The sequence below is a fragment of the Sphaeramia orbicularis genome, chromosome 17 (genome assembly GCF_902148855.1).
Source record: "Sphaeramia orbicularis chromosome 17, fSphaOr1.1, whole genome shotgun sequence".
Taxonomy (NCBI): domain Eukaryota; kingdom Metazoa; phylum Chordata; class Actinopteri; order Kurtiformes; family Apogonidae; genus Sphaeramia; species Sphaeramia orbicularis.
This window is the reverse complement of record NC_043973.1, coordinates 3,564,663-3,585,935: the sequence shown is the minus strand read 5'-3', so window position 1 is coordinate 3,585,935 and position 21,273 is coordinate 3,564,663. Positions and strand designations below refer to the sequence as shown.

The following is a 21,273-nucleotide window of genomic DNA, read 5'->3' as shown; positions in this document are numbered from 1 at the left end:
ATGTTTCCACGGTAACTACGGAGCCTCTGGAAATGGGTCATCACTCAAAAAAATAATTCGGCCAAAAATGTTGACTTTATGTATTTTAATTGCATGTAAATTTTCCATGCAATTTTATTGCATAAGTTTAATGTAAAGAGTTGCATTTAATACAATGTTTTTTCTATCATATTGAGTCAATATGAATAAATTAAATACCTTCAGTCAGATTTGCTTTAGTTAATGCAAACTTTTACATAAACTGTATTTGACTGTGACGCTCAGCCTTTTTATGTGATCTAGTAAATAAAGTTTACTTTATTTGTTTAGATTCACTTTATACTAAGCATATTCACATTATGTTTGACTTTTTCGGATAAATAAACTTTAAATTTCATATATTTCAGTTACATTTTACTTTAAAATATTACTTCATGTTTATTAGAGCCAAGAATCATTTTTTTGAGTGTATGTAATGACCATGAGAAGATGAATTTACACCAGTTATTTACATGGATTGACAGAATTAGTGGATCAATAGTGACTAAACATTTTAGATCGGTCCAAATTTAGGTCCCCAGTGGCTGTTTAGGTCTGTGAGAGTTCATATTTAAACCAAACCATATCTTTTCATAACTCCAACCAAAGTCCTTCTGTTGTATAACTCTGAAAACCTGTGGGAGTGTCGTGCTGTAGGGAAATGATAGGACTCATGCGCACGGTGCTGAAGGGAGAAAGAGATTTTATTAACAGAAAATACAAAGTGAGGAACAAACAGAAAACCTGAAGGGGGATAGTGGCAGTCTGAGTCTGTAGAACTGGATGGTGGAATAGTCTGGGTTATGGTGAGGTGATGAAATAATAGAAGCCTTGTAAGCAGCTCCTGTTGATGAGGAGCTGTGGCTGTGCAGAACACAACAGGTGAAAGAAATGATGAGTCTGATTGTTGAGGGAAGAATGGAGAGGGAGGAGCCAGTGGCCACGCCAGAGCGGACCGCGACCAAGGTTATAATAGTTTGGGATTTTTCATTATAGTTTAGTTTTATTTAGTTTGTACTTTTTTTCTCTAATTCAGTAAGTTTTAATTAGTTTTTAGAGCAGGTTTGCTAATTTTTATTAGTTTTCATTTTTTTCTAAATGCTTAGTTTTAGTTTAGTTTTAGTGTTAATTTTAGTTTTGTCAAATCTTTTCTCTTCCTTGCCGTTATATTCCCATAAATCCCAGACAGAACTTTGCTGCTTTCTCCCAACTTTAGTCTCCATATTTCCAGGTAGAGTGGGGACGAGAAGACGACTCTAAACCACAAGTGTTGAGAAGTGACAGATCGGGAAGTGTCATATGGTGCCTCTAGCTAAAATTGCTAGAGCAAAATAAATCGATTTCATATCAATTGGACATTGACAAAGATGAAAACAAAGGGAATTTTATCCAAGATTTTTATACATTTTGGTTAGTTTTATAAGCACACAATACAGTTTCAGTTAGTTATTGATTTTTCTTTTAATTACAGTTTTTATTTATTTTAGTCAATGAAAATGTTTTTTCAATTTTAGTTTTCGTCATTTCGTTAGTTTTCGTTAACGATAATAACCTTGACCATGACAGGGAGTTGAGATGTGAACTGTGGTCCTTATTGGGAATTTTGCAAATCCACCATCCACCCTAACCATCCTATGCCTACTGAGGACAGACACAAAAAAAAAATCTGGAAACTGTGCAGGGAAACTCTGGCATGGAGTATTTTTGGTTTGGAAACCCAAGGTGCTTTCACACCCTCCTCATTTAGTCCAGACTTTTGGTTATTTGATCCAGTGTGATCCGGTACAGGTGTGAAACCTCCCCTTGACCATGATGTGGACCACTAGTCAGTGTTTGATTCTTTAAGTCAACTGTGGTTTGTGTGACGTACAGTTGTAAATTGTGTTTTATTATTTCTTTAAGGTTTAAGGAATTGAAGAAAACCAGATGGTTAACAGTGGCTTATAATATTATGTATACTCAAAACATACCTAACAGATAGTGCATCCATCTATCTATCTATCTATCTATCTATCTATCTATCTATCTATCTATCTATCTATCTATCTATCTATCTATCTATCTATCTATCTATCTATCTATCTATCTATCTATCTATCTATCTATCTATCTATCTATCTGTCTGTCTGTCTGTCTGTCTGTCTGTCTGTCTGTCTGTCTGTCTGTCTGTCTGTCTGTCTGTCTGTCTGTCCCAAACATCCACCGTCGACTTAAATTATCTATTGATCTAAAATATTCAATACGTGTTGATCCATTAAACCTATCAATACGTGTAAATAATTGGTGTTAAATACAGTTTGTCGTCTTTTCATGGTCATCAGATATGACCCATGTTCAGAGGCTCCGTAGTTACCATGGAAACACCGTCATCTTCTACAACATTGATTCACCAGTAAAACCCATGGAGTTGGATCAATGACAGTGGATGGACACACTGGGTTTTTATTCAGTTAATGAGAGATTTGCTGAAAAACTCATTTTTTTCCTTCAGTTTTCTTCTGTTTTGTTATATAACCTTTTAATTTGAGATGAGAGATTTAATGAGATTTAATGAATATCTACATGATCGGTGATTTAAATATAGGGAAATACATGATTTACACACACAAAAAAAGCAAAATACAGAGGATAATCTTTTAATAAATGGTGATAAATCACTTTAGAAAGGTTATATTTGGAAGTTGACACAAAAGTGAGTCCTTATGGGTTAAGTGCATTAGCAATGGAATACAATATATGTCTGTCTGTCTGTCTGTCTGTCTGTCTGAGAGGAGGGCTAATGTGCTGGACCTCTTGCTGTTTTACTTGAAGACTCCTGTTCTGGTAGACTTGGTATATTTTTGTGTAAACCTGAAGTTATCAGTGAAGAACATATTTTATGGCTGGAGACCGACAGTTTACCCAGCTCTAGCTGTTTGGAGATGCAGGAAGAGTGAGCCAGTCTTTGACCTCTTTGATCTGTCTTGAGGAATGAATCATATATATCAAGTTCCTTGATCCAGGTCAGATAGAGAGAATAAAATATTTTTCAGTAGGGTGGAGGTACATAGAAGTTTAATCAGTCTTATTTCTTCATGATCCACTCACTGTTAAACTAGTTGCATGTTACATTTTCCTCCTGCAGCGTTGCTTTTCAGCTGTGCTGAGGTTCAACAGACCATTAAATGCATTGTTTTGAGGATACAGTTTTCTGTTCATTTCAAAAGCAACATTTTTTTCCGCAATAATTCAAAGTCTCGGTCTTCTTGGTTTTACTGAAAAACATTTTGTCTTTTTATCCCTGTAGGATGACCACAAAATCTCCCTGGATGATCTGGGAAAACGCTATGGACTAGACCTCGCTCAGGTAACAGCTCACACACATTCTCATTACAGTAACACATGCACACAAACACACAACAAAGTCAGCTTTAATACCACCTTGTAGAGATAAAATCTGTGGTTTCTTCTGCGGCAGAGAAACATCCAAAGTGAGACCAAGCATCCTGTTGGTCTACATGCTGTCCCCAGATCACCTTCTTCATCCTTAATCCTTCAATCACACATGCAGACACTCACACACTTTGATAAATGGCTTAACCAAGGCAGATACACACAGATGAAGCAACGACAATGACAGTGTTTAAGCCATTTGCGACTTCCTCTGACACTACTGTATTAGTCACACATTTTTTTGGGAGAAAAGCTTTAGGGGATGTAGAAGCTGGGAGCTCCAATAGCACAGGTTGAAAAAAGAAAACTGTCAGCCAGACTGTGTAAAATGAAGCATTAAAGCTGTATTTAGTAACACTTTAATATGAAGTGTGCTTAAGACTGATGCGACAGCTGTCATGAGCATGAAGGTGAGTCTGTATGAATGGAGTCGTTACGTGTCATTCGATCAGTTATAATGTACAGTTGACATTGTTTGAGGAGTTAATAACAAGTTGGTATTAGCCATGACAACATAACCTGCCATGTGAAATACGACACAGCAAAATTGTTCATCGGCGTAATAACACTTCATGGCTTGTTCATGACAAGTCCAAATTCCACCACTGTACCTGAGACCAGGGGAAAAACAACATGACAAAAACAATATGAGGGAAAAACAAACAGGAGGAGGAGGTGAAGTCAAAGAGAAATGAGAGAAGATGAACAGGGAGAGAAGAAGATGAATGAGAGGGGGAGAAAGAGGTGAAGTCCACTCTTTATACACTCACAGACAAAAGACTGGTGCCAGAATCCAAAGTAGGCCTTTGAAGGTTGTTTTAGTGACTGTCAGAGCAAACTGCATCTCACAGTATTAGGTGAAGACAGTCAAATTGGGGTGGCAGTGCTTGTGGGGCAGTGGTTGTCACTGGTGTAGCACTGCAGCTATTGACTTTTTTTAAATTATCATTTTCTTCGATTTGATTCAATTTAATGATTATTTCAATAGGCAAAAAAAAAATTGTAAAACTGTGAAATAGACACATCTGAAAATGATCAACAACTTGTCCTTTATTCCACAACCAGCTGAAACAACAACCACAAAAAAATATAAAAGTAAAAGGATATATATAAAACATCTAAATACAAATAACAACGATAACAACAGTATAAAAGGTGTCAAACATACGGCCTGTGGGCCAAAACCGGCCCACCAACGGGTCCAGTCTGGCCTGTGGGATGAATGTGTGAAATGCAATAATTACACCTAAGATATGAGCAATCAAGGATGTTAAAATAATTTTAGTTCTGGTTCCTCATACAGACCAATGTGATCTCCAGTGGGTCAGACCAGTCCATAATAACCTAAAAAAAATAATGACAACTCCAAATGTTGTCTTTGTTTTAATGTAAAACATGAAAATGTTTACAATTATAAACTATCCTTTCACAAAAAATGTGAATAACCTGAACAAATATGGACAACCTGAAATGTCTTACGCAAAATAAATGTAATTTTAACAATATTCTGCCTGTTGCTAAATGTTTTCTGTGTTTGTAGTTCCACTGTGATCTGTAAGTTGTAATGCCCATGTATAATGTTCATATTATTTATATTTTTAAGGAAGCTTTGTAGATGTAAACATTTTCATCATGTAATTCTACATTTTTCACCATTATTATTTTCCTGGTCCGGCCCATTTGAGATCATATTGGGCTGAACGTGGCCCCTGAACTAAAATGACCTTGACACCCCTGATATACAGTATATAAAATATCTATAAATGTATAGAAATAACAAAAGTATAAAAGTGCCACAGACTGGGACTTTCTGGACTTGTAAAATTATATTTAAGTAGACAAACATTGTAAATGTAAATGGCAGCACAAGTCACATGGGATAAGGAAATTATTTGTCTCTCCTTCGACCACTATTCATTTTTTCCTCTCAGTTACATCCCATAGGACACAGTGGAAGGGACGGGACCTTGCATCCCTTGCGATTCAATCAAAACACTGTCTCTGAAAGTCTTTAGACATCTTCTAAGTTACTTTCTTCTTACATCTGTTATGTTTTTTTTAGCTTTTCATTTTTGATGTTTTTATCCTGTTATGTGTTTTACACGACGCCTGTCTGATTCTGTTTTATCTTGTTTTGTCTGTTTGTCATTTTGATCTTGTTATGTTTTTTCTTGTTATGACAACTGAGACCTCTCCTCTCCCTTTTACATGGGTTTATTGAGGTCAAAATTCTTAGAACACTACTAATTCAGTTAGGAGAATGAACTCACATATTGCTATGTATTTTTCCTCTGGTGACCTGTATGAAATCAGATGGGTGAAACTAACACAGAAACAACATACAGCATTTTGTCATTATTTCCACATTGATTTCTGCTGATTGACAATTTATCTTGTTGCGTCAAATTCATCATCTCCTGCTGTTATTTCAACAGAGAACTCATGTCACTGTAATTTATTTTGTACTTTGTTTCGCTATTTTTGTCACATATATGTAATTTACAATATGTGCCAAGAAATGTCTTCTTCATGAGGTGTATGTGTATAATGAAACCATAGGCGAAAATCCAGGGGGGACAGGGGGAAATGTACCCCCCCCCCCCAAAAAACAAACAAACAAACAAACAAACAAACAAACAAAACAAACAAAACAAGAAAATAATTTTAAATAATTTATCAAAATCCAATGAAGGCACGATAAAAGTGATCCTATTTATAATAAAAGTGGAAAAAAAGTGTTTTTTTGTTTTTTTTTAAGTTTTGGACATTACAACTCCCCACCCCCTTCCTTACTATGATACAGTGCACGAGGCCCTCTTCAACTTTGAGCACGAGCTGCAGGTCCGCTGTTTCTATTTTTAGAAAGTCCGACGCAGGCACTGGCAACAGCCAGTCCAACGGAAATATAAAACCACAACGACTGAAAGACACTAAGTCATTTATCACACCAACTGTTCAACGAGCACACACTTGTAATAGCAATAGCAACATTTGTCCTGCTTTTTTCCAATTTCACCGCCTTTTATTAGCACCAGTTTTTAGGAAATATTCAATACTACCCGTTCATGAACTCAGTGTTTATCACACATGTTTATTTGTGCACAAGTTTATCAATAATAAGCAAGATCTTCCGGACACTTTTCATCATTTTTTTAGTTTTTCATGCGATTTACATTTATGCTCAACTAGACATAGTGACAATCTTCATTTACCCTTCTGTCGAACATCTAGTCATCAATTTAATATTTTATTTAGAGGTCCTAAATTGTGGAACAATCTAGACATGTCTCTAAAGTCTATATTGTCATTTTCATCTTTCAAAAACTTACTGAAAAAACATCTCCTGTCCTGACTTTTTCAGTGTTTTCTATATTGTTAATTGTTGTTTAATTATGGTTTTCTTATGTTTGTACATTCTATTTTTTATTTATAGTAGATGATGGGAGTGGAACTCTGTACAAGCCCTTTGGGCTTCGTTCCCTCCCTGCACTGTTTTTTATTGTGGTAAATAAATAAATACAAATACAAATTTATCAGCATTCCACTTAAGCTAGTAAGTAGCTAATGCTTATTAATAAGGTCATTTTTTTCCCCTTAACTTTATTGAAAATATTCAGATATACAAAACATATACATTTTGAACAAACAAACTTTAAGATGTCAAAAAGAAAAAGCATTTGAACCAATAAATTTAAGAAAAAAAAAAAGCATGGATTTAACCCTTTCATGCATAAATTATGAGAACCTTAAGCAAGATTTTTTTTTTTCCTCAGTGATTTTTTCCTCTTTAGACATGAAAAGAAAAAAAACAAAAAAAACAATGTGATTTAATTTTTTATGAACCTAATCCAAAAATGTCCACTCAGCTGGACACCACGTGTTTAATTTTTTGAAGCCAAGAAACATGCATTTATTGACAAACTGCGTGAAAACTATGAAATAAAAACGTTTTTAAATGCTGCTAATCTTTTCTCACATTTTAACATACTATATTATCAGTTATTACTCACTCAGATAATATGCAAAAAACTCCCCAACTTTTTGTTAAAAAAAAACAAAAATCTTGATTACAGTCTTGTAACAATTAACAATTGATTTACACTCACATATGTTACTGCAGTTCAGGTTTATCAAGAACAGGAAAGTTACAGTAATGGTATGAATTGCAGTGTATGAAATGATGCAGAAGTGTCCACTGTGTTGGCTGATATGCAACTAAAACAACAAAACCCATAAATATACAAGAGAAAAGCTGTAGAATAACTGTCCACTGTAGTGACCAGTATGCATGAAAGGGTTAAAAACACAAGACAGAACAGAGCTTATTAACAAGGTCATGTCTTCAGAAACAACACACCGTTACCGTCACTGGATCATTTAGATGAGTGTTTATTTATCAGTGATGATAATGGATGATATGAGCCTGCAGGCTGACTAGTAACTCAACTTACTGGTAGTTCAACCTACAAGGCAGTAGATGGATGCAGTTAAATGTCAGGCCCCGGACGGATCTAGGATGAAGATATTATTAGTACTTTTAATATCATTATTGAAAACATCTGAACAACACTGTAAGGTAAGTTTCAATGGAGAATAAGAGAGCATGCCAGACAAAACAGTAAAAAGATACAGCATGTTTTTCCTTGCCCCCCCAGGAATAAGTCTCTGAGATTTTACAATTTACTCCCCCCACCCCACTATAAACTGGGATTTTCCCCCCTGACTTAAACTATTGTAAGGCACATACCACAGCATTGGCATATAGTCACCAAAAATAATATCAAAAATACCATTAATCACAAATAGTTGTATAAAAATGTGTAATCAGCTCATTTTTCCATATCGTAACAGCTCTAGTGCTTTACACAAACCCAGAGGTGAGGTGCAGCCTGAGCTTTTTCGATAGAAATAAAACCCTGATCATAGATCTTGTGTCAGCCTCATGAACGTCCCTTTAAACACAGTGCCACCCAGTATTTCCTGTATTTTTCACACATACGATAAATTAGACCACGGTCGCTCGGTGTAAAATGTCTGGAGGTAAAACAAAACTCCACTAAAGTTTCATCTAACAGGTTTATGGCCAAGCACCTTAGATGAGAAGAGTCACCCAGTTTATTATACTTCTGGTGTTAAATAGGCCAGACAGGAATACTTGATGTTCTGCAACACTAGCAGTAAAATTGCTTTTTAAGCTGCAGAGAAAATGGGCCGTTGTGTTGTAATAAGATTCCCGGCTCAGGCAGAAAGACATTTATTCCTAAAAATGACTCTCCCCTAGGGCCTGACCAACGCCAGGGCTGCTGAGGTGCTGGCTCGAGATGGTCCCAACGCCCTGACCCCGCCTCCCACAACCCCGGAGTGGGTCAAGTTTTGCCGTCAGCTGTTCGGCGGCTTCTCCATCCTGCTCTGGATCGGTGCCATCCTGTGCTTCCTGGCCTACAGCATCCAGGTGGCCACGGAGGATGAGCCAGTTAATGACAACGTGAGAAACTGCTTGTAAAACATGCATGCATTATGTATGTATAAGTGTGCACCTTACATGATAATCTCTCACACAGGGCAAAAGGCAGGTAGGCATGAGGAAACACAGTCACATAAAACAGGAATATGCAGCTACATGACAAAGAGGTGTTAATTTCACATTTTCAAACCCTCCCCATATCTGTTCCATTTATGCTTTACAGTGGAAGACAGAAAGGGAGAAAATGCATCATCTATTTCTGGTGAATTTTCTTCACTTTTTTTTCTTTTTTTTTTATATATTTTGTGGCATGGAATCAAAAGAAAAAAAAGATCCCATGAGCCAAAATAACGTCTTAGCATCTAAAATAAAGGGAATATTTCCTCAAAATAATGACCAGGTATTTCACTATAATGACTTAACTCATGATAATGAGAAATTGCCAAAATAATGACATTGTATTACTAAAATATTACTCTTTGAAAATGATTTCATTCTAATTCTAATCACTTGGTTTACTAAATTCATGACGTTCTTGCTGAAAATCCTGCCGTAGTATCTAGTGTTATTTTGAGATGCTCTTTGCTCATCTTTTTTCATTGCATTGGCAGGGATGAGCTTCCCTAAGGGTGGCCGTATGAGATGAAGACTTCCGTTTCCAAGGTTCTGGTCAAAGTGGCAGCGAAATGATCACACATAAGCCTGCACAGAGCCTGAAATCACTGAAGGAAGAAATGTAGGGAGGGAAAGGAGGAAAAGGAAAGTAAAAACCCAACAGTTATTAAAACTTAGAAGCAAAAAAAGGGGAAAAAACATTACAACACACTCTGATTTAGTCCCACACTGATGCTGAGTCCCCTCCTGCTGAAACTGTGACGTAAAAACAACCGCTGACACTGGCATCGGTCCTAGCATTAGCACGGATAAATACTCACACCAACTGCTGAGCAAATGGAGCCGAGCAGTCAAGCATATCGCACTTTATGACTCGAAGTCATTATGCAATCATCATTCAGTATCCTCACCACCCCAGACGGCATTAAAGCCGCCTTGCATAATATACAGTAACATACTGAAGATAGACACACATGCACACATGCGATAGCTTTAATCTCTTCATGATTTAATCTGTGCGTTCAGTACTGAGTATGTACAGCTGGATGCTCTGGTGAGCTTCTTTAAAGTCCCAACCGCCTGCAGCTTTGGCACTCACACTATTGCATAATGTGAAATGGGTTATTTAAGATGAAAATCCACTCTAACAAGATCTTACACAATGCTGTTGTCAGATTAGAATTCAACTTTGATTATTTTCAAGCATTTGTCAAGGTGAACAACTCCATTGTCTCGAGCAGTTTTAAGAAACGTACTACAGACTTCTCATGAAGCCAGTTTTCAACATGGAACTCATGCATTAGTCTGCTTATTTGCACATTTATTATACTTTGCATCCGGTGTCTCCTCAAATAAGAAGACTGAAAGAACAAAAAAAGCCCGAATCTGCAAAAAAACACAAGCAGAGACAAAGCAAAGGGGTTGGAATATGAACGCTCAGTAGGAGGCAAATGTTGTGAACACTGACAAGTGATTTTCTGAGGATATAGATGTATTCCTTGGTACAGAGTATTTTGCACTGCAATAATAAAAAAAAGTAATTCAAGTGTAAAATAGCAAAAACATTGTGCTGTTGCTGTCAAATCAAAGCTGCACCTTCCAAGAGCAAACTTCTCAGGATTTAGGAATTGTACTCTCCTTGGGTCCAGGACATACAGTACACCAGCTGGCAGATGCTTTCATCCGAAGTGCCTTACTGTCTTGTTTACTTCACTATGAGCTGAATCATAACAGTTTTTTTTTTTTTACTGGCACCTCTCACGCGCAGAACTGAAAATATTTACTGAGAAGAATTTAAAAAACAACCAGAATAGAAGTGTTCAGCCTTTGCCTGTCACACAACTACAAGTCCTACAGCAGCTTTAAAATAAAAAAAGAAGAAGGAGAAGGAGAAGTCTCTTGGTGGCCTCAGTGATCAGTGTCTCAGTTCTTGGTTTTTCTGGGTTTGGAAAACAGATGTTCACTTGGACTAACACTGAATGAAGCGTCCAAGATGACAGGAATAGTACACGAGAATCTAGCTCTGTTCCGTTTTAAATCTCCAGCTAAGACCCAGAGTTTCCCCAGGCTCATTCTTTCTGTCTTCCTTTTTTTTTTCTTTTAAACTCTTCTCTCTCGCTCCGTTTAAAGTTTTGCTGCTTTTAAAACCTGTCTGAGGTCTGTAAATCCCCTTTTCCTCTGCTTTAAGTCGATAATGACACAGCCCCCCCCCCCCCCCCCCCCCGTGGTTCTGCTTCACCCCTGTTGCAGTTGTATCTGGGCGTGGTGCTGGCGGCCGTGGTGATCATTACAGGCTGCTTCTCTTACTTCCAAGAGGCCAAAAGCTCCCGCATCATGGACTCCTTTAAGAAAATGGTACCACAGGTAAGTTGATGCGTGCAGTGTTTGGTGTAGTCTCAGAGCTTTCTGAATCAATAAGCCGTCCCTCAAGTAGGGCTTACACACTCACTTTAGTGGAAACCTAATAAGCTTGCACAAAGGAAGAATAAATGTTTGAGCCAAGTTGGGATTGTGAGTGTGTTTGCATAAAAACTCCCCCTGCGTTATCCACCTCTAGCACTTCGATTCCCTAATTCTTTAATCTTTTAGGCTCTTTTCACTCCTACCTTGTGCTTCTTTTTCCTTACCTGTCTTCACCCCTGCTCTCTTCTTCCTTTTCTCCACTATCTCTTCCTTTCATATACCTTTTACCCCCTCTGGCTCTTCTTTTTTACTGCTCTTCCCTCTCTTCTGCTGACTAAATCCTCTCTGTTCCCAGACTCTCTCACACACACTTCTTCACACTCCCTTCTGGTCTCTCTCTCTCTCTCTCTCTCTCTCTCTCTCTCTCTCTCTCTCTCTCTCTCACTAACACTGTCTTTATTTTTTCATTCATTGCCAGCAAGCCATGGTGATCCGGGAGGGGGAGAAGATGCAGATCAATGCTGAACTTGTGGTGCAGGGAGATCTGGTGGAGATCAAAGGGGGAGACCGCATCCCAGCTGACCTCCGAGTGATCTCCTCCAGCGGATGCAAGGTACCAGCAGGGGTGGGGGGGGGTGCACGGGCCACAGAGGGAATCTGCTGACTTTGGTCATGCTAGATAATTTTTCGTTTCCTGTAAGAAGACAAAGTTATTACAATGTACCCTTTAAGGAAGCAAGATGTTCTTTGTACTTGTACTTCCTCCAACATTTCAGTATTTGGGTCTAATAGCATTTAGTTTTAATTAGTTTCCAGAGGTGTGGACTCGACACAGGCGACTTGTACAAGAATCAAACTCAACTCAGGCGTTTGATGATTTTTAAGGTCAACTTGAGAATCATAAAAGACTTTTCCACTGATGACTTGTGAGTTCACTGTAACTTCTGCCTCATGACTTTACATGACTTGACCTCAACTCAATTAATAATTATACTAAAAGTTAATAGAAACGTACGATGATGAAACACATTTAAATCTACAAGCACAAAATACTTTGGTTTTTACCCTTATTCTGAAATGAAAAAAATCCTAATAGTCAGTTTACAATATTTAACAATATTCTGATTTACATTTATCTGTGCATACCCCATTAAAATAGTGTTTTTCAAAGTTGCCCACTGGTTCCACAGTGTGAACTCCCTCTTTAATTTTTTCTAACACCTTCTGGAAAAGGTCAGCTCTACGATACTTGCTCATATCCAAGTATCAAAGATATAAATATCTCATATCATCTTTGTCTCTCTCTACTCCAGTTGGCCAGTAACATGCAAATTAGATTCAGGTTCCAAATTTGCTTTATTTGTGTCCAAAGAATCCTTAGAAAACCAGAATTGCATCTGAACATTCCACATATCTTACTTGGAAAATCTAACCTGAAAATACTGTTTACATGACACCTGTCAAATGTAACAGTAGTGTACTGAGTGTCATTTGGCTACAGACAAACAGCACATTATCATTTTTGGTTTTAAACAATATGCTGTGGTCAATAAAAGACTGAGATAATAGATGGAGAAGCAATAACTGTGACATTGACAATGTTAATTTATGTTAATGTTATAGTTATAAATTAATGTAGATTAACATTAAATGAGTGTGATTTGGACATTGTTATTGTGATGGAAAACTAATGGTGGTATTTTATGTGTTCGTGTTTTGGCTTTTATTTCAACTGGACTGCCAGAATTTTTTTTTTTTTTACATTTTTGAAAACCGCACATGTAAAATGTCAGCCATGGAAAAGTGTAATGATAAAGTAATTCATCATTGATGGATGGATTCATTCATTGTCTTCACTGGGCTTAAGGTGTCTCAGGTGCACAGGTTTGGACTAAAGGAACTTTGCTGCCAGAGATTGGAGTTTGCATCCTTAGTCATGCAAGTTTATAAGTTCAAACTATTAAAGTACTGTGGTTCGGGTTTGGTTTAAATATCACTACATCCAACGTGAGTTACTTTTCCCCACATCTTTGCAAACTTTTTCTCCAAGTTTAACCTGTTAATTAAGCCTAATAATGTTTAAATATAACCATAAAAATAAGAAAGATATAATACCTATAGTTTAAATTAAACTGCACAAGCAATTGAATTGTAAGTGAAATGTCAGTCTGTGCAGTTTTTGCCAAAGGTCCAGTGAATGTACAGTGATATTATGGATTCAGAGAAAAAATTTTGAAACATTTGTGTTTTTATGCTAGTTCAATTTGAGATGAAATTATTGGAAAAACTGAATGTGCATGGCAATATTGTCATATATGACTTTTTCACCAAATTGTGCATCCCTATTAAATAGTTACCTATGAACTTCCATCCATCCATCCATCCATCCATCCATCCATCCATCCATCCATCCATCCATCCATCCATCCATCCATCCATTTTCTACCGCTTATCTGGGGCCAGGTCGTGGGGGCAACAGTCTAAGCAGGGATGCCCAGACTTCCCTCTCCCCAGACTCCTCCTCCTGCTCTTCCGGGGGGACCCTGAAGCGTTCCCAGGCCAGCCCAGAGACATAGTCTCTCCAACGTGTCCTGGGTCTTCCCCGAGGTCTCCTCCCAGTAGGACATGCCTGGAACACCTCCCCAGGGAGGCGTCCAGGAGGCATCCATAACAGATGCCCGAGCCACCTCAGCTGGCCCCTCTGGATGTGGAGGAGCAGCGGCTCTACTCCGAGCTCCTCCCTGGTGACTGAGCTTCTCACCCTATCCCTAAGGGTGCGCCCAGCCGCCCTATGGCAGAAACTCATTTCGGCCGATTATATCTGGGATCTTGTCCTTTCGGTCATGACCCAAAGCTTATGACCATAAGTGAGAGTAGGAGTGTAGATTGACCGGTAAATCAAGAGCTTTGCCTTTCAGCTCAGCTCCCTCTTCACCACGCCGACTGATACAGTGACTGCATCGCTGCAGACGCTGCACCAATCCGTCTGTCAGTCTCATGCTCCATCCTTCCCTCACTTGTGAACAAGACCCCTTGGGGTCTACCTATGAACTTAACATTGAAAATGGGCATGAGCAGTTAAAACACCCTACACTGATCTCCACATTTCGAAAGATTTCAATACAAAACCTATTTTTGGTTCAGAAACATTAAAGTAATGTAGTTGTGTTTGGTAAAAATGCAAATTGGCAGCATTTTATTCTCCCACCTGGGTTGTTTCTTTACTGATGGACGACCAGTGGTGTAGTTAGTCCAACATCCTTGATGTTACTAAAACTAATGGCCTGTTACTACGGTAACTGACTCGAAATACACCCCTGTGAACCATGGGGGGAGGCAGGGGGATCCTGGTATTGTGTCTGAGAATAGATTTACTTAATGAATCGGAGATGATTAAAATGATATGATTAACACTGGTTCATTTAAATAAAAAATATACTGATAACTCACACTTGACCTGGCTCTTACTGGACTTTCTTTACAACCGGATGTCAGTAGAGATGAAATGATTAATTGAATAATCGATTCAATCGAACTCAAATCGATTAAAAAATAATTATTCATTCACAATTTTCCTGAATTGAAGCTTCGTTTCCTTAATTTTTTATATATACTTATATGCTCTTATTACTCTTGTTGTTATATACATGTCAGTTTCACATTTTTACAAATTTTTTTTCCGCCCATTCAGATAATCATTTAAGTGAATCAAATAGTAGAAAACAATCAATAGATGAATTGATTGACAAAAATAATCGATAGCAGCAGGCCTTGATATAAAATTCCAAAGCTCAGATGACTTTGTCTCACCTCTGTTACTTTCTTTATTGTTGCTGTATTGTTAAAATGGCACCATTCGAGCATTGCTACCATTCACTTTTGAGTTTTTAAAGCCATGCAATAAAACCTTGGTCACTTGTAAAAGTTGCGTCACCTACGAAGAAATGTAGAGCCTTTCAAGTTTGAACATGAGAAATCAGCACAAACCAGGAGAAGGCTTTGAGATGACAGAGTATAACACAGTTGCACTTGTTGCCGTTCCTCGGTACTTCTTTCATTTCCCTCCTGTCAGTCTCACCTCTCTCTCTTCTCTCCGGTGTCACTCTCTCGGGATAACGCACTTGTCTCCTCCTGTCTACCTCTCTCTCTCTGAAGGTGGACAACTCTTCTCTGACGGGAGAATCAGAGCCTCAGACCCGATCCCCAGAGTTCACCCATGAAAATCCTCTGGAGACCCGCAACATCTGTTTCTTTTCCACCAACTGTGTTGAGGGTCAGTGGGCCACATCTGGCCAAGACAGTCTCTTATCGCCTGTGAATGCCTTTTCTTTACCAGAGATTAAGAGAGACCTACTCATCCTCATTGGAGATTTACACTGAGTTTATTTGACACAGTATGAGTCACTATTCCATTTGTCCGTGTTATTCAATGTATAGTTATTGACTTTGAATGTATTAATGAATGTTTACATTAGAGACTAAAGCAACAGGGATTGTATATGGTATTTCAGCACTATCCATCATCAGATGGTGATGCAGAAGGAATTCTAATGGGAATTTGATATTATTATCTGCAACTTTGTCAATATTTACTGTCTAAACTTCTTTTTATCATAAGATGGAGTATGGCAGTGTCAGGTGGTTTATCCAGAGGCTGAATATCCATATTAGTCATGACAGCAGTGTACGGATGCCTTTATTTGATCTGCTATTTAATTTTGCTTAGAGCAGTACAGACAGTAATATGGATCAAGATTTAAGCTTCCGTACTAATAGCGTTGGTAAATGTATTTTGAAAATGAAGGTTTTACATAAATCAGTAGAGACGATGCTTTAAAGAAACAGTATCTTATTTATTCATGTGGATAATCCACAGATCTGGACTGAAATGACTTTAGCTAGGAGGCGTTTCATCTAAATACACAGTATATGTGAAAACACCGACCACAAGGTCCTAAACTGACATAATTGCATGTAAATTCCGATTCTTCCTCACTCAGTCGGTCAGGCATCTGCTCAGTTTTCCCAAACATCAATCACTTGCTAACACCTTTAATTTAGCCACACCAGCATCCGTCATAGTCTTCATCCAGGCATCACCTTGCGGTCAACCCTCCTTCTAGGTTACAAAGTACAGCGCTCAACTCCTGCAGAGTCTTATATACTGTCAACAGTCATTTGTCTCTTTGTGGATCACTGCAGTGATGCTTGTACTTGTTGTATGTGACCAAAGCTGTGAGGGTTACCAAGATCAATGGCGTTAACTGTGTCATGAGGAGAGACGCCAAAAGACATTTAGCTCATAAACTGTTATTTGTAAGACAGAATTATCTATTTTTAGCCTATCTTTTTTTCTTAGCATCTTATCCTCATCTCAATATTTTTAAGACAAGTAACTATAAAGTACAAATACTTAATTATTGCACTAAAGTAGAGTTTTCAGGCATTATATACTTCATCTTCCAAAACATATCTGTACTTTTTGCTTGTTACATTTTCAAAACAGGCTCTTTACTTCATTTAATAGATTCAAGAGGAATTATCAATAATAATAATAATAATAATAATAATAATAATAATAATATATATATATATATATATATATATATATTTTTTTTTTTTTTAACATTATTGCATGCCTTCTAAACATCAAGACCAGTTTCTGCACAATAGACCATAGAAATGTCAACCTCTTGATATATCCAGATGGTTCTTATCTCACAAAATAAACATGAACAAGAAGAAAATGTGTATACAGTGGAAAAGAAAAAAATAAGACAAAAGTAACATAGAAGATAAAAACAGACAGAAATGACAAAAACAAACCAAAACTTTTTTCACTTTTACTGCAGTACTTGTAATTGTACCTGAGTACAGAAAGTATGTTTTTTAGCTTAGCGACCTCTCTCTAACAGATATCTTTATTCAACCCTCCCCCTTAGGCACGGCTCGTGGCATTGTCATAGCCACAGGTGACCGTACAGTGATGGGACGCATCGCCACACTGGCATCTGAGCTGGAGGTCCGCCGGACGCCCATCAACATTGAGATCGAACACTTTATCCACATCATCACAGGTGTGGCCGTCTTCCTTGGCGTCAGCTTCTTCATCCTGTCACTCATCCTGGGCTACACCTGGCTTGAGGCTGTCATTTTCCTCATTGGCATCATCGTGGCCAATGTGCCTGAGGGACTACTAGCTACTGTCACTGTGAGTAGAGTGTTTGTGTTTAACTGGGTTTAAATTGGGAGCTTCCTTTGCCTCTTTGCAGTTAGGGTCTGTGCTGCCTCGTTAGATTTATGGGGATGGTCATTAGCATAAAGCTGGCAGCCACCCTCTGGTAAACTTGTAGTCAGACAGATCATTTATAAATAGATTAAAAAGCAATGGTCCTAGGATTGAACCTTGGGGAACACCCATTCTGTTCTTTGAGAGGGAAGACTGGCCATAGTCAAATTTTGCAGTTTGAAGATAACTCAAGTCAATCAATCTTCTTGCTTAGGAAAACTAATTGTACACACCTTATACAGGACAATGCCATGGTTCACAGTCATGACACTCTGTCCCCATGACATGATCCCCATCCAAAAATGGCCTAATAATATGTTGGAATGTGGCCGAGTTTCAGTGTCAGTGAGCAGATTTTGTTCATGCAGTAAGGGTAAGTACTGAGTTTAATTTCCAGCTGGACCAGTGCTGTTCCTATATTTGTTTTCTATATTGCACTGCATGATGCTCTTTCCATTCATAGAGTCAAGTGTTTTAAGACTTTGAAAGGAGAACTGTTATCCTTTATGTAGTGCTTGATCCTCCAACTCACTAAAAAGCGGTGTAGCACGAATTGTCACTTACTGAAAGCTAACAACCATCTTGCTTTGTGCTAAAGGTGAAAAAAGGGAAAATCAGACAGCTGGCGGATTAAAGGAATGACCTGAATAATGTCTGAGAAAGTATTTTTTGAATTTGCCTGCAGGAAAAAGCCACTGAACTGAATAATAGATGGCAAAAACTATTTCGATCAATCAAATATGAATCAGGCAAAAGAGCGGATTTTGTCATCTGACACATTATGTTCCTGTGTATAGAATTTTCTATATAGTGTGCAGTGAAGAGTGAATAAATAGTGATTTCAGCTATTGTCATCCATTTCAGACTTGTCAAACACAGGTGTAACTAATAATCTAACCAGTGGCTGCATTCCAGAGTCCTGGCGTCATGCCGCCTGGTTTACTAACATTCTTACTGGCACTCCTACATGTTATGGAGCCATCATCATTGTTATTAGTTACACCTGTGTTTTTCTTCACACTAATTCATCCTGAGTGAACGTTAAGCCGTTGTTCTAAGGATAGTGCAGGACACAGCCAAGGAGGTTTTATGATTTATTGCTGATTGTTGAAGTTGCTCCAATGTCTAGGTGCATCGAACTTTTTTCTACACAAGAGAATAGCAAAACTAAAGTATGAGCTGAGGTGGATGCCAGCTGGCATTTAAAATGCCATCAGTCGACATTTCACCAGTCACAGAACAGAAATTAACTTCCACTCACTGGTTTCTTTCATTGCCTTCAGTTTAGACACAGCAGGAAATGTTTGTGTTGCTATGTTTAAGTGTCATATGCGGCATATGGAATGTGTCTGTTTGATGTATTTTGATGTCCTTCTGCACCTGCTCTTAACCAGCTGGCCAGATATACAGAAATCACACACAAACAAACACGTACACACAATGTACACCTGGCACCTGGGCCATGCATGGTTTCCCATGCACAAATACTTGACTGCACCAGTGAGCGCACATACTCTCCCTTTTTCAACTAACAATCATCCATCCTCACCTTGCCTCTTCCTCCCTCCCCCCCTCCCCTCTCACCTCCTGTCGTCCTCCCAGGTGTGTCTGACTCTCACTGCCAAACGAATGGCCAAGAAGAACTGTCTGGTAAAGAACCTGGAGGCCGTAGAGACTCTCGGCTCCACCTCCACCATCTGCTCCGACAAGACGGGCACATTGACCCAGAACCGCATGACCGTGGCCCACATGTGGTTCGACAACCAAATCCATGAGGCGGACACCACCGAGGACCAGACTGGTGAGAAAGAAGAGAGAGGGATGGGAGGGAAAGGGAGGGATGAAAAACAAAGAGGAATGAGTGAGAGTGAGAGCAAGAGTGAGAGAGAGAGAGGGGTTGCAGAAAATATGGAGAGACAGGGAGATATGAAGAGGTTATGGAGAGATGGAGTGTGACTGCAGAGTGGGAGTGAGACCACCTGCTGAAAATCATCTGTCCAATATTTACGCCGCCAACAGACATTGCTGGATGCGCTGCCACTCGGATTAATTGAGCAGCAATATGCAGTGGGTGGCACATTCCTCAGGAGCAAACAGGGTTTTTTTCCCAGAGTTCCTCAGCAAGATTCTCGCTGCAGAATCAATCCGATTCCTGACTCCTGTTGAACAGAGTGTAATTGAGTCAAATATTAAAGAATTTTTGCAATATCAAAAATCTTTGAAAGAAAAATGTTGGCGTTCTTTGCACTTCAGTCAACACTGTTGCAGATATTTTTGCAGTCAGATGAATGAAACATGAACCAAAGGTATCCTGACTGAAAATGAAAGATTCAAACCTCCAGATGGAAAGACGTCATGGCCTTGGGGTCTTTAAAGGGTGACTAAATCTCCTATAGGAGAAGTGACTTAGTTCCATAAATAAACAGCTACTTAAGGGAACAGTTGGCTTCATAACAATCAGATGATGTTTAGCATTTTATCCGTAGACTACCATTTTACAACCAGTGGTGGCTGGTGAAAGTATTTTTTGATGGCTTAGTATCCAAGTCAGGTTTTGGATGCACTATAACAACATATCACCACTAGGATACACCAATGTACATGCACCACTATTTAAAAATATTAATTTAAATTAAAATAAAAATACACAGTATGTGTTTTCAGTCAAGTAGTTTTTATATGTAAATTTCACCGTCTATCCTTCAAACATGCACGCTTTTCTATGACTTTATTGTTAAAATCAGTCTTTTCCCTGTCAAGTGTCTTTTCCACTGATGATATGAACAATGCATTTAGACCAGGGGTGAAGGTAGTACGGGTAGATCGCATGGCGACATAAGGGCTAAAAAACATATCACTGATAGCGGGAATTGATCCCGCAACTCCCCACACTGAAGTCTGTTGTGATAAAACTGAACTATCCAGCTGTTTACTCATCGCTCAGTAATATTACTCACAAACCTATTTGGTGAGTCTGTTTCTGTGGAAGGTATTGATTCTTTTTGGGATGTGACATTTACTCTTGTGGTTGGTGCTTCGGGGCAATTTTTTGCGCCTTGGGCAAGGTTATAATAGTTTTGGATTTTTTATTATAGTTTAGTTTTATTTAGTTTTGACTTTTTTTTCTCTAATTCAGTTAGTTTTAATTAGTTTTTAGAGCAGGTTTGCTACTTTTTATTAGTTTTCGTTATTTTCTAAATGCTTAGTTTTAGTTTCTTTATATTTTTTTTATCTTCTTCACCGTTGAATTCAAATAAATTCCAGACAGGACTCTGCTGCTTTCTCCCAACTTTAGTCTATATGTTTCCAGGTAGAGTGGGGACCAGAAGACGACTAAACAACAAATGATAAGAAGTGACAGACTGTTAAATATCATATGGTGTCACCAGCTAAAATTGTCTGAGGGAAATAAATCGATTTTTTACCAATCCGACACTGACAAAGACGAAAACGAAGGGAATTTTATTCATAATTTTTTTATCCATTTTAGTTAGTTTTGTAAGCACACAATACAGTTTCAGTTAGTTATCATTTTTTTCTTTTAAATATAGTT

General features: G+C 38.2%; 1 protein-coding gene across 1 annotated transcript in view; it reads left to right on the top strand.

Moving 5' to 3' along the window:
* Positions 1–21,273, top strand: part of LOC115437680 (sodium/potassium-transporting ATPase subunit alpha-2-like) — an 86,062-nt gene that overhangs the window by 7,896 nt on the left and 56,893 nt on the right. The window contains exons 3-9 of the mRNA XM_030160992.1: positions 3,305–3,364; positions 8,732–8,935; positions 11,279–11,392; positions 11,910–12,044; positions 15,587–15,704; positions 17,374–17,642; positions 19,323–19,521. Coding sequence (XP_030016852.1) covers positions 3,305–3,364; positions 8,732–8,935; positions 11,279–11,392; positions 11,910–12,044; positions 15,587–15,704; positions 17,374–17,642; positions 19,323–19,521 — 1,099 coding nt within the window. The remainder of the gene's footprint in view (positions 1–3,304; positions 3,365–8,731; positions 8,936–11,278; positions 11,393–11,909; positions 12,045–15,586; positions 15,705–17,373; positions 17,643–19,322; positions 19,522–21,273) is intronic.